General features: G+C 40.1%; 1 protein-coding gene across 1 annotated transcript in view; it reads right to left on the bottom strand.

The window, feature by feature from the left end:
- CWC22 (CWC22 spliceosome associated protein homolog) overlaps positions 1–14945 on the bottom strand; it is a 2826743-nt gene that overhangs the window by 2308873 nt on the left and 502925 nt on the right. The window contains exon 2 of the mRNA XM_044073714.1: positions 1–2253. This exon is cut by the window's left edge and continues 542 nt beyond it. Coding sequence (XP_043929649.1) covers positions 1–2253 — 2253 coding nt within the window. The remainder of the gene's footprint in view (positions 2254–14945) is intronic.

The raw sequence follows: 14945 nt of genomic DNA, 5'->3' as shown, positions 1-14945 counted from the left end.
ATTTCAGAACTTGGCTGGGCCTTAACAGTCTTATCTCTGGACAATGATTCTTCCTCAGAAGCATGGTTCTGAGACAATTCCTTCAAAGGACTCATGTTTCTGGGTCCTTTTCCGGAACTATCTGCAGCACATAGCTTCTTTTCCTCTACTGTTGACTGAATGTCATGTTTTACACTATCTGGACTTCCTTTTCTGCTACCATTTTTCTTTTCTAATAAACCAACATCCACTTTTACTTCTGAACATCCTTTTTGTTTAGGGCTCCGTCTTGAACCAGAATTTGGAAAAAATCCTGAGTCTGATGTAACACCATCATCCTCTGTTGAAGAATACTCAACAGTTTTTTTCTTTGGCTTCAGCGCATTAGTTCTTTCATGTTTTTTACCGACTGATGAATGGGGCTCCTGCTTACTTCCAGATGGACTTTTACTACGGGACGATTTCTCACTGGTTCTAGAAGGGGATCGTGAATACCTGGTCTCATGAGGAGAGAGAGTATCTAATGACTTCTCTGCCTCTCGCATATCAGATGTACCCGTCCCCCAGGTATTCCTTTCTTGTGAAGCAGTTCTACATTTTTCACCTACAAGCTGTGTTACTCTGTTATCTCTTCCGTGAATTAACACAGGGCTTTTTGATGTCTTCCTATCATGTCTTTCCCTAGAGGATGAGCTTCCAGATCTTGTCTGCTTTTGAGGAATTACATCTGTTTTAGTACTCCTTCCTCTTGAAGAGTGACTAGACCTTTCAGATGAGGAGGAGGAAGAGGAAGATGATGAAGATGATGATGAAGATGACGAGGAAGATGAGGATGAAGATGACGATCTACGAGATCGATTATCTACAGTATGTTCTTGTCTACTACTAACAGACTGATGCAACCTTCCCTCATTCGGGGATTTATCATCCCTTACTGTTTTATGAATATTTGGAGACCTATTATCCTTTCGTGTTTTATATTTGCAGCTCTCTGTATTTGTTTCTGGACTATTCTTTCTTTCCTGTGAAGAAACTACCTTTTCAAGGTTCCATTCAACTTCATCATTCCTGTGTCTTTCTTCATTATGGTGTTTAGAATGCCTCTGGGAATCTGCCTTTGAAGCTGAACATCTTGAATCTGGACTTTCAGAACGTGCATCACTTTTTGTGTGTGTGTTATCAAGTGTATTCTCTGTATTTTGTTTAGATTTGTATCTAGATGAGTTTTTTTTCTCTCTTGTACTCTCAGGGCTGTAACTTCTAGAGTGCTCCCTTCTAGTCTGTTCTCTTTGTGAAGACTTACCGTCATTAGTTAATTTGCTGGATTGTGTTTTGCTTTTTTCTGAGTATCGAGAAGATTTCTGGCTGTCCGTTTTATCCCAGTTTTCTTTAAGCTGTGAATCAGCTGGCTCTCTTCGTGAAGATGGTCTGGGACTTTCTGTGTCTGACCGAGAACGTTTATGTCTAACAGGTTGAGGTGATAGACTAGATCTCCTCTGATGTCTCTGCTCTCTTTCTTTAGGTAGCGGTGATACACTAGAAGATCTTCTCCTATGTCTTTGATCTCTTTCTTTAGGTGGAGGTGATAGGCTGGAAGATCTCCTGCTATGTCTCTGATCTCTTTCTTTAGGCAGAGGTGATAGGCTAGAAGATCTCCTCCTAGGTCTTTGATCTCTACCTTTAGGTGGAGGTGACAGACTAGAAGATCGTCTCCTATGTCTTTGATCTTTTTCTTTAGGTTGGGGTGACAGGCTAGAAGATCTCAGTCTGTGTGTCTGATTTCTCTCTTCCTTTGCTTTACTTCTAGAATCTGGACTCTGACGAAATGTTCTTGGAGGACTGTTGCTTTTGGAGTGCTCTGTTCTAAACTGTTCTGGAGAATCTCTTTTATGCCTATCATGTTCTGATGATCTAACCTTTGGTCTAATGTGTTCAACAACTAATTCTGTTTTTTCTGGTCTTAAATTAGACTTTTCTGTCCTTTCTCGTTCACGTTTTCTTTCATGCGTTACATTTTCTTTTGACACAGGTTTCTCTCTTATTATATCATGTTTTGCTTCCTTTCTTTTGTTACTGTCTTTTGGTGATAGATTTCTGTCTTTCTTTTTAGAAGAATTGGCAGAAGAACTGTGAGTACTACTGCTGCTTTGACTGGAACTGTCACTACTGCTGGATCCGCTACTACTGCTGCTGCTGCTACTGCTACTGTTGTTGCTGCTGCTGCTTGCACTGCTACTGCTTGATGAGCTGGAATCACTGTCACTGCTGCTTTCCCTAAAACATGGAAACAATCACAAACACACATAAATATGATATAACCTTACTATTAATTCAAACTTAAATACGTTTGAAAGTATGAGCAGCAAATAAAGAACAGTAGCTTGCTGCAGCATGATGAAAAGTGTAACAATTTCTGACTGTGACCTTGAATACTGATTTCTGTCCGTCCTTGAGTACTTCTAACATTTTAGTATTTCACTCGCTTATTTTGCAATTAAACAAACTTACATGCACAAAATCTCTAAGCCATCATGGAATGTGTGGATAAGAATACTATAATTTATCAGTACAGATACAGAGAAAAATTGAACTGGGAAAAAAACAAAAGCAGATTACAAAAAAGCAAGCTGGAGTCTCTTAAAGCAGCAGCTTGTACAGCGAAGACTATTCTGTTAAAAGATAAACATATTAAAGAAAGCAAACATTGTACAATGCTCAGGTTACATTTACTGTTCTGTACAAGTACTTTTGTCGCCTCACAGTAAGACGCTGTCCAGTTCAATTCTCAGCTAAAGCGTCTTCTGCGTGGAGATGTGTGAATGGGCGTACCTTCTTTGAAGGTTGTGCGTCAGGGCTGGTAACTCGGCACGTAAAAATCAACTACCAATCATTAGTGGACCGGAGTTCCGCTGTGGCGACCCCTAACCGGGAAAAGAAAGATACAAACAAACAAGTACTTTTTCCTGCATATTCCTGGGTTTAAATCACCTTCTAATCGTCATGTCAAATGAATAAGGTACAGTGAATGAAAGTTAAGACTAACTGCTTAGCAGGTAAAACGTTTCCAGGATGCCAAATACCCCATCCCTTAGTGTCATGCTTAGGCAGAGAAGCTAGAGATGAAGTGTTTCTGAGATGGGTGGTAGGATGCACACTCTAACAGATAAAGTAATGACTTCAGAGCAGAAGCCAAAGTAGCTCCCATTGCAGAAAAAGTCAAGACAGTACAGATTACACTGAATCAAGCATATGTGCTCGAAAACACAACATAATTTAGTGAATATGGCTTGGGAGAGAGAGAGAGAAAAGAAGAAATGAACATAACCAATTAAGAAATGGACAGACTGCAGGACATATGGCCTGAAACAGTCAGGCATAACTGTAAAAGACAGGAGGATGGCACTGAATCGAGACAGCCTGATTCTATGTAGAAAGATGCTGGAAAAGGGGGTTGATGAGGACTTCTTTATTTATGTAATTTGTTAACAGGGAGAGTGGGCTGGCCTAAGACCCTTTCAGGCACATAAGTCACAATGCATTCACAGACAGACAGTAAAGTAACAAGATGTATGGATATGTATACTAAAAACAAAATTAGAAAAATTATTATTATTCAAGCTATAGAAACATAAGTATTTTCAAATACAACATGACAAATTGCAAAAAAATAAACTAAAATTTAGTATGTAAACTTACCACAGCAGTAGATGTTCTAAAAGATAACTGCTGCAGCAGCATAAGCTACATGGGTTATATCCTTCCCTAGGATATGACCACTGGCAGGCTTTGAGAGTCAAACAAAAGGGCTCCAAAAAAAAAAAAAAAAGACTCAGAGCTTTCTTGCCCCAAGAAGGGAGGCTACAGCCCTGAAAGGAAAATAAACCACAAAGCCTTCTTCAGTTACATCAGGAATCTCCATGGCAAAGCCCAGGTTTGTTCCGAATTAGTACTTAACAGGACCATTCTGATTCTGTTGACTTAGCTAACCTGTTAGCAGATAGGTTCAGTGCAAACTTCACCCCTCTGTCCACCCCCTCCAAAGGCCCTTTCGACATCCCAGATACCTGTCCCGCACCTCACATCTCCATAGATCAAGTGTTAAAGGCCCTCTCCAAGGCAAAGAACATAGCTTCCATGGGACCCAATATTGTATTCTGTACTATCTTTAGCACGAATTGGCTTTGCCATTGAGCACCCTATTCAACCACAGCCTAAATGCAGGCTTCATGCCAGCAGAGTGGAGAACTGCCACTGTCAACCTCTTACACAAAGGTGGTGCCACTACTGATCTGGAAACTATTGCCCCATGAGCTTGACAAGTCTCTTCTATAAAGCCATGGAGGTTATTATTATGGATCTCATAAACAAGGACAGAGGCAATCTCCAAGCACTTCACCCCATCCAGTTTAGATTCGTCAACGTGCTTGCTGGCTTCTTTGAGACCGTCACACCAAGGCTCTGGATGAAGGAAAGTCAGTACATACAGCTTACTTGACTCGGCCAAAGCCTTTGACACAATGCCCCACTCAGGCATCATCGAAAAGCTAACACAACTTGGCATAAATCATTATCATCAGGTGGGTGGCCAACTGGCTCACCAACAGGACCCTCCAGTTCAAAATAGGCACCTCCACCTCTGACAGCATACCTGTCTCTAGTGAAGTTCCACGGGGATCTGTCCTGAAAGCCCTACTATTTACCTACTTCTCAGAGATGCAGGCAAAGACAAAAGGCCTGTGGCTACCCAATTTTGCAGACAACTGTAAGTTGGTTGCTGTCACTGAGTCCCCAAATGATGTTAACATACTGCAAGAGGGTCTCATAGCAACTAATGACTGGTGCCAAAGTCATGGCCTCAACCTAAACAATAAAAATGTATCATCACACCATTCACCAAAAACACGGCCCTTATGGATTACCAGATCAACGGCAAACCCCTAAACGCACACCTTGTGGTGAGAGACCTGGGTAGTCAGGTTGACAACACTCTCACATTCGACCATCATGTAATGGCAGTGGTCAGAAAAGCCTTTTACTTGGTTCATCTCATAAGTAAAGGGACTGCATACAGAAAACAGGAGGTTATTACCTCTCTATACTCCTCCCTCGTTAGACCAATAATTGAGCATTACGTCCCATTTGGTATGTACCTCTCCAAACATCTGCACCAACTGGAAAGGCCACAGAAATACCTCACAAAGAGAATCAATGGCCTCCAATATCTGTCCTATGCAGACAGGCTTAAATCACTATCATTCTACTCGGTGTGTAACTCCTTGTGCATTACCCACTTGAAAGGCCTGAATCTAATGAGAGGCAAAAAAAAACCTGCTGGAGAGAGTTTCGTCTCCCAGAGGCTGCTCCGTCTCTGGAAGAGACTTCCCATACACGTCAGGGTACCTCGCTGACCCTCTTCAAGCGCAACCATTATGAGTGCATGGGAAACCACAAATTTGTCCCAGGGGTTCTACCTGTGTCCCTCATTGACAGAGGTGATAGGTGCTGACTGAGGTTTCTTTTTGGGGATAAACTCTTGGCTAGGCTTGTAAGGGCCCCAGGGCCATCAGCCTAGTAACCACATATGATAGGAAACGAGAAAACAAAAAAATAGTGTTACTATATACACAATAATACATATATAAATATCCACACCCTGGCAAAAAAAAAAAAATAAGGGGGTTGGAGTGGAGGGAGGGAACAGCTACTGTAATGGTGCTCTATCAAAACATCTACTGTTATGGTAACTTTACTTGCAAAACTGATCTGTGATTAACATTTAGATTCACTGATGCAGTAGCCTAAACTATATGGATAGATTTCTGAAGCTTATAAACATACAAGGAGGAAAAAATTCAGACATCCACATGCTCCCGAAGAATGGTCCTTCCAAAGCCTGTTCAGTACCTAGAAAAGGAATTCAGTTTATAATACTTTGTTAAAATAATGTACGGGGACCAAGTTGCTGCCTCTAGAATGCTTCGAGAGTGCACTCCCTTCCAAAAAGCCACAAATAAAGTCAAAGCCCTACTAAAATGGACACTAACTCTGCCTGAAAGTGGCCTCTTATGGTGAGCATAGCAGAAAGCATCAGCATGAGAACCATCATAAAACTGCACGCTTAAGCACAAATTGTCTTCTATGGAGGTTAAAAAAAAAAGTCAAACTCCTGATCAACTTTCCTGAAGCATTTAGTTCTGCCCAAGTAATACTTGTGCTGCCTGTGGACAATCAGACTATGCAATATTATCTTCTCCCTTGTTTTAGATCTGGGAAGAATACAGACAGATTAAAAGTCTTGTTTAAAGTAAGCTTTGAAATCCCTTTAGGCATAAAAGCAATAGGTATCAAAGAAATCCTGCCCTAACTGAACATACAGTAGGGACGACTCACCATATGAGCTCATAACTTCATGTACTCTTCTAGCAGATCTCACAGTAATAATTATCACTATTTTCCATGTTAAGATAATCAAATCAGCTGGATGAGCTGCTTCAAACAAAAGTGTCACTTTTCAAGCACAAAATTAGGATACCAAATAACAGCCACCTGCTTTCCAGGAGGACAGATGTGCAACACCCCTTGCAAACAAGGTAGGACTTGAGAACAGTAAGAAAGGTGGAAATCCAAGGGTAGACAAACAGATATGGCCAAAAGATGAACCCTGACAGAATAATTTGAGAGGCCAGAGGATAACTTTCACAAATACTCAAGAATGAAAGACAACCAGCCCTTAAAAGGGTCCTGCTTCTTAGAGTATCACCGTCTAGATTTTTTTTTCTATTTACATATATATGATTTCAAAGCAACAGCTTTTATTTTTTTTCACCTCTTTTAGTACCTTCTGCATGTCCTCAGGAAATAAAATTGCCTAAAAGGTATTAAGAGGGTGGAAGGATGGCATAATGGTTAAGGTGTTTCCCTTGCAGACACAAGGTGCAGGGTTTGATTCTCACATGGGTTAATTGGCTAGACGTAAAATGGCCCACAAGGGCAGTTAGCCTAGTACTAATCCATCTATGAACCTATCCAAGCAAAGTGTTTTTAGGCTGGGATGTGTCAAACAACCCATTTCTTGTGTCAGTAAGTTCAGCCTGTGTGGAAGCATGTTGTAATTGCTCTTGGCCTGTTGGAAAAGAAGAACCAATGTTGCTTGGGCCAAAAGGGAGTCACCATCATAATCTTCAGAGAATCCATCTGGATCTTTTGAATACTGGTTATCAGTTGAAATGGTGAAAAGGCATAAAGGATCATTTTGTGTCCACATGAATGAGAAGGCATCTGACTTCCAGGCCTGCTTGCAAGGAATCCTGGAAAATAATTTAACTGTGTTTTGAAAGGAGGCAAACAGATTTCTGAGGTGTTCCTACAGTTGGATCAATTTCTGGAAGACCCCTGGGAATAATTTCCATTTGTGAGCATCTGTCCTAGTCTTGCTCAGGTTGTCTGCTACAAAAGTTTGCTCCGACGTAAAGTATAAAGCCTGAAATCTCAGACAAACTGCGACCTACCAAGCAATCATAGCAAATCTGCAAAAGGGATCAGATCTGGTACACCCCATTTTTTTATATACCACATCATTGCGGTGTCGTCTGTGAAAGTTTGCAGAGATCCTGGGAAATCAGAGATGATTTAAGGTTTTTAAGGCACTGGCAAGTGCAAGTGATGTGCTTTTGTCTGTCTTTGGAATTTCATAGACCTTGCACTTTCATTTTGAGAATATAACTAAGCAAATTTTGTCATAGCTGACTTTCTGGAAACAGCACCAGCAGAATCATAACATTTTGAACAGCATCTGATACTAGAGAAGGAGACACAATTATGGAGCTTCAAGACATTTTATTCTCAGAAGAAAGTTTAACAAGTTAACTTTGGAAGAAGGCTTACTGCTCAGTTGGTATAAGGTACTTGATTTTTGGGCTAGCTCTCAAGAGAGGCCAGTAAAACATTTTATCATGTGAATCTGGTAATAAAAAATTCTGAAAGTAATGGTGGCAAAAGAATATATCATTTGCCAAAAGTTTTCTCATTCTTGTCAGAGGGAGTGGGATTAGTATTCACAGTATGTTTAGTAGTAGAAGACTTAAATATATCACTGCAGAATCTGACTTGGGGTTAAAGAGCAGAAATTTGTGTCTCGAGGCACTTTACACAACTTGTCAGACTTTTTTAGGGTAAGGGGTTGACCGTCAGGCATAATGCAAGCTGTTAAGAAAACACTGTCAAATGAATGCAACACAGGAGGAACAGCTGCAGGTTGAAGAAAATACACCTGTAACAAGTCATAGTACATTTGCTAGGAGATTGAGACTTCATTCTGTTCCCATTGAAACAAATCTCAAATTTTACTAACAGTGTAAAAAAAAAATTATTCTGGAAGGAAACCTGAAAAAAAAAAAAACCTCTCAGAATCTTCGGCTTGAGAATTACCTAAAGAATCACACTCCCTCTCTCCCTCCTCCACTCCTATAACTGAAATTCACCATCAGACTGTGAGGGTACTTTTTCTATCAGAACAAAGTTAGGAACTAGGATTTAACTCATTAAAAACAGAGAATAATCCCTCAACAACTCCCAGCAAATCTTACCAGTCGATAGTTAAAGAAACAGGAGAAGAAACATTACGTTTCTGCTTTTTCTATGATGGGAAACTCCCTAGAAATGGACAGGAGAGCAAGCCTGGTCTTAAGTGGCTTGAAGGACTACACCAAACAGTCCAAGGCCAACACATGGATGGACCAAGAAACCAGTTAAAGCCACATCAAAGTCATCTACCAGAGGCTGAAGCAGTGATGAAACCAGACAAGACACTCAGACTCCTTAACAACTTTCATCTTCTTGCAGACAAAGGAACAAGTAAAGCTGTGTAAAATCTTCCCATAACAGTATCCTTCCATATCACTATTCATAACCTATGGGAATCTCCTTCCAAGGATAGCCCGATGAACAGCAAGTATACCAAAACCTTTTCTTGCCAGCGTCTTATGTCATGTGTATGCTCCCCGTGTCAGCTTAGGGCATAAAGGAGAAGTACGGACACTCCAGACTCACAAATGTGCTCCAGGAGTACCACCACCAGGAGAAAGGAGAACATGTACATCCAAGGAAATAGGAGATCCCTACGGAGAAGAGCAAATACCCCTTGGCCACATGAATGTTCTCAAAAGAAAAAAAGAAAAAAGAAAATGGTGTAATGATTAGGGAGAGATGGGCGAAGGCTGCCAGCGTAGTCAAACAGAATTTGATATATTATTCTGGCATTTGTAAAGAAATGTAAAATACAGGTGTGTGTTTTTAAATGAAAGAAACACACTGTAAAATGTGAACTTCAAGATTGTTACAACATTGCCCCCTTGCTGTAAAGAAAAACTAAGTCAAGCCTTTCAAATTTGTCTTTTGAAATTGAAATGGTTTTATGACATTCTTTGATCTTTAAAGTTGGTTCCAGTCAGGCTGGCTGAAGACATTCTGTCTATTGAGTTAACTAAGGACTAATTGCTAGAGTGCATATGTGAAATGCCTTTTAGTGTTGTATTCTCCTGTGCAGGTGTTAGCTTGCTAAATAATGGAGTTTCTATTAGCCTGGGAAATCAGAGCAGGTGTCAAGATGATGCAATATGAATACTGGGAAAAACTAAGCGTCAAAAATGATGTAATCTGGGGAGGTCCAAGAGACATGTTTGTTAGTGATGTTTTATAAACTGTCTCACAAGAGACTGAAAGCATTTTGATCTTGATATCCAACTTACCAGCACTCTGCTTATGCTCACATGTAAGTTTCTAGCACTGTGACTTCTTGTAGGAATAGTTAAAGCTAGTAAAGATTAATTAGGTATTTTTCTTTGAAATCAGACCTATCCTACTGTATTATTTTAGGTTTCTGTGTGATCTCTGAACTCTTAGAAATATCTGTGGTGTAGTAGTTTTGTCTTGTGTTTTAATTATTTACTATTACATATTTTTAAACCTTCTACCTGTGGCTGCTTTGTGTAGAGATAAGCTCTAGAATACATTGCATATTTATAGAGGCTATTGTAATAGGCCACTCTAAAGTAAGCCTTGACTGTTAGTCATACTACCATTGGATAATAATATTGCACAGTAATAACTGGACACCCTTTAAGGGCCTTTTAGTAGCTATTATTAACTGGGTGGTGGCAGTAATTACTACTGTATAATCTGGGTAAAGGGGAACAGCTGGAGAATCTGTGTCAGCCTTTCCCAGGAGTGTCTGTGAAGTTGTATAAATACTTATCACAAAGTGTGTGTGTGTGTTGTGTCAGCTACTTAGCAGGGACACGAAGCACTGGTTGGACAGAGAGGGTACTGGAGGTTCTAGCTTGCCCAGTTAGGCTGAAAACTGGACCCTATAGCTGTGCTAGTGGGGAGTCTTATTGGGGATCTGGTGAGCAAGGGAGCAGCCAGCCCCAGACTGACTGACTGATCTCTGTGTGCACTTAAGGGAAATGGTACTTTACTGTGTGTATTAGTTATCCTTTCCTCTTCGAGACAACCTCCCTGGTGTTAGTGGTGAGGATTGAGGCTCCTTGATTGCTGGGCCTGGGCAAGGTCGTCACACAGGGCAGCAGGGAGGGAATGAATACTGCAATAGTGAAGAGAAGGACATCTACTGTATGGTAAGATTTTACACAACTGTACTACATCCTTCCAAGTCACTGCTGCAGTATTCATAACCAGTGGGAGGGTACAAAAGTTACTGTAAGGAATGAGAGGAAGAAGGCAAGGAGAAACCTTCTACAAACCCATGAAGGATATCCTTGGCAAAATATGCCCTCGCTCTAGAAAGGGCATCCAACTTGTAATGTTTAGTGAAGGTGTGCACAGAAGACCAAGTAGCAGCTTCAAGAATGGAATTGGTGTCGAAACCCTTGAAGAAAGCCCCAGAGAAGGTCACAGCACTGGTAGAAAGGGGCAAGCGGCAGAAAGCTACTTGCTATGAAAGGAATAATAAATATAAATGAAATATAAATGGCTTACTTAGATACTGCCAAACCCAATGTCCTGGTATGAAAAAAAAAACACAAAAAGTTGCTCAGATTCAGATATAGCCCTCGTCTAACCTACACAATATCTGAGCTGTCTATGAAGATACAAGATGTGTAAGAACCTTCTCACTAGCAAACTGCGGAGAAGGAAAAAAAGGAAGGAAGAGTTATTAAGGGATAACTCACTGGCCACCTTGGCCATTAGTACACAGACAGACAGCGTGTCCCTACGAAAAAAAATTAAAAAAAGAGAAACCACCATCAAGGCTTGGAGTTCACAAACTCTCTTGGCAGAAGTAATAGCAACCAATAAAACAGTCTTCCAGGTGCAATGCTGCAGAAAAGCAGCAAGAGGTTCAAAGGAAGCCTGGGTCAATTTCTCTAGAACAAAATTAAAGATCCCAAGAAGGAGAGATGGGCTTTCTTGGAGGCATGATGTTGATGATGCCTTTCAGGAATTATTTAACCTTATAATAAGAGGACAATGACAAAGTTAAAGGTAGTCAAGCAGAAACTGACAAGCTCTGATAGAAGAATATGCTAAGCCAGCATGAAGCAGTTCACACAAGTAAAAGAACCAAAGGGACCCCCAATGATGAGATACTAGTGAAGTTTTAGACACCAAACAGAAAATCTCTTCCATATGGACATATATGATTTTGTGGTATTCGGTTTGCTGGCCTCTTTCAGAACTTTAAACACGTCCTCAAAAAACTGGTGTTGAAAGGGGATTAAAAACTATCATCCAAAGTGGCAACTGAAGAGTGGACATATGATGGTGAAGGAGGAACCCTTTTTGTCTTGTGTGAGAAGATCCATCTGGTGGGGTAACTTGTGATTAATGCCCCTGACCAGATAAAAAATAAAGTCCTGTTTTATCTTGTGTAGGACCCTGAGAAGAGGAGGAAAGGCATAAACAAAAGAACAGTGTAAAATCTTACTAAAACTATAGTTGTTCCTCTCTTCTCTGTTGCAGTATTCTTTACATACGAGTTGTATTCCCACCATCGACCTGAAGTCCAGCCTGTATACAAAAGCTTACAGCCACTGCCAGCAAGTGGGATGTCACACATAGGCTCTAACATCATCAGTCATAAAAGGGACGTCCGTACGTACCAACCTTAGAGCAAGTTAGCCCCATGAGGAACAACAATCCTAAAGCAAACCAGGAGTCATCCTAGGAAGTAACAAGTTTTAGGGGGAAGGCATGAGGGACAGAATACTGCAACATAGAAGATAAGGACATCTATGGTTATCGAACACTCCGAAGCCCAAGTCTCAGTTCCACTGAGAATATAAAGTCCAACTCGATGTGAATGAAAAAATACAAATTTATTTTAAGCCGTTAACACCATACGCTTTTCGTCAGCTAACAGTCCGACTTCTTCAGAAAGAACAAACAAGCAAACAGTGCCTCCCTTTCATTGAGAACATTTAAACAGTTCACTAATTGAGACTAGCAAGTCACATGATTGAACCTCATCTGAATTAAAGTCCCAGCACTAAAAAAGCACTAGGGGAACAATGAACAACTAAATACTCATGTAATAATACAATACCAAAATGTTAAGACCATATTACATGCAAAACAGGTTGCCAGATAAAACAGTGTGTACAAACACACTTGACAAATCTAGGGCATGTAAATAAATAAAGGTTTTGGTTTTAGTCATAAAAATTGAATATTTAAAAAAATTGTAAAACATAAAAATCAGACAGCTGTATAAACGCCCACTGCCAAGTTTGGAAACTGAAAAAAAATTTTTTTAAGATTTTAAAGAGAACACGCTGCCTGTTGTTAAAATGGCCCGCGGGGCCAGATAGTCTCACACCAGAAAAGGTGGGAAAAAAAACTTCTCCTTTGGGAATCTGAAGTAAGACAGCTGTATCCATAAGTTATAAAAAATATTATTACTGTTTCGCCAGATGTATGCATATCCTAACTTGAAACTATTATCCTGTGGTAATAACAAGTTGCCAGTGTAGCTAATGCACATTGCATTGTAACTCTTCTTGATACTACTACCCCGGTGTAAGTTTAAATAAACTCAGGGGTGTAGTTGGTCACTGCCAACCTCCACTCTATTCCATTCTATTGAACCCGCTTCCGAGAAACTACTGCCCCCAAACCCTCTCCACTGTCGCCAGACTAACTAGATGACATTAAATAGTGTCTTCTACAAGATACCAGATAAAGGCTCAAATGATGTTCGTAATTTAAAAAAATATATAAAGGGTAACTATTAGTAACAAGAAAATATGAAAGACATGTAGAAACCCCTCCAATATGGAATGATTTTGCTACAGGTCATCTCTTGAGCCTCTTTAACTTCAGTAAGCAAGCCAGGTTCAAGGAACCATTTAGGCCAGGCACATGACATGCATCCAGCCTTAACTGCCACCACAGTTCCCTACTTTCTAAATAGAAGGGAGTGTGGCCTCCCCTTGGGCTGGAATCATTTGAGCCTTTATCTGGTTATGTCACCGGAGTTATTATATTTTTTACTTTTATTTAGCAGCAGGATTCAAGTTCCCAATACACGGCTAACATAAAAGTCCAGATTACACGCTTAGGCGGGTTTACAGGACTCAGTAAGGGAATATATGGAAGGGGGGGCAGTAGGTACTGGCTCCAAGTACTGTACAGTGTTGCCAGTTTGGTCCACTTCTTGCCGGACTATGTTCTTGTAGTAGACACTATTTAGTGTCATCTAGTTAGTCTGGCGACAGTGGAGAGGGTTTGGGGGCACTAGTTTCTCGGAAGCGGGTTCAATAGAATGGAATAGAGTGGAGGTTGGCAGTGACCAACTACACCCCTGAGTTTATTTATACTTACACCAGGGTAGAGTTACAATGCAATGTGCATTAGCTACATTGACAACTTGTTATTGCCACAGATAGTAGTTTCAAGTTAGGATATGCATACGTCTGGCGAAACAGTAATAATAATATTTTTTATAGCTTATGGATACAGCTGTCTTACTTCAGATTCCCAAAGGAGAATGTTTTTTTTCCACCTTTTCTGGTGTGAGATTATCTGGCCCCGCGGGCCATTTTAACAACAGGCAGTGTGTTCTGTCTTTAAAATCTTAAAAAAAACTTTTCAGTTTCCAAATTTGGCAGTGGGGGTTTACACAGCTGTCTGATTTTTATGTTTTAAAATTTTTTTAAATATTCAATTTTTATGACTAAAACCAAAACCTTTATTTATTTACATGTCCTAGATTTGTCAAGTGTGTATGTATACACTTGTATCTGGCAACCTGTTTTGCATGTAATATGGTTTTAACATTTTGGTATTGTATTATTACTACATGAGTATTTAGTTGTTCATTGTTCCCCTAGTGCTTTTTTAGTGCTGGGACTTTAATTCAGATGAGGTTCAATCATGTGACTTGCTATTCTCAATTAGTGAACTGTTTAAATGTTCTTAATGAAGGGGAGGCACTGTTTGCTTGTTTGTTCTTTCTGAAAAAGTCAGACTGTTAGCTGACGAAAAGCGTATGGTTTTAACGGCTTAAAATAAATTTGTATTTTTTCATTCACATCAAGTTGGACTTTATATTCTCAGTGGAACTGAGACTTGGGCTTCGGAGTGTTTGGTGAGTCTATACATCTATGGTTATGGTAAGATTTAACACAACTATTCTATGTCCTTCTATTCAATGCTGCAGTATTATTTACATATGGGGGAGTGCCAAAGCTCAAAAGGAACCCACGGAGGTGGAGGGAGTTGAGAAAGAAAGTGAGGAAGCATTTTCCACAAATCCATGCAAAATTGCTCTAGGGAAATCCTGCCCTGGACCTAGAGAGTATCCAACTTGTAATATTTAGTAAAAGTATTTACAGATGACCAAGTAGCAGCTTCCAAAAATGGAACTGTCATCTAATCTTCTAAAGAAAGTCACTGACAAAGCAACAGATCTGGTGGAATGGGCTCTAACAGAAGATGGTAGAGACTTA

The sequence above is a fragment of the Protopterus annectens genome, chromosome 6.part0 (genome assembly GCF_019279795.1).
Source record: "Protopterus annectens isolate FY-2018-M chromosome 6.part0, PAN1.0, whole genome shotgun sequence".
In the NCBI taxonomy this organism is placed as follows: domain Eukaryota; kingdom Metazoa; phylum Chordata; order Ceratodontiformes; family Protopteridae; genus Protopterus; species Protopterus annectens.
Note: the sequence above shows the minus strand (reverse complement) of the source record. Positions and strands in the feature narration are given on the sequence as shown.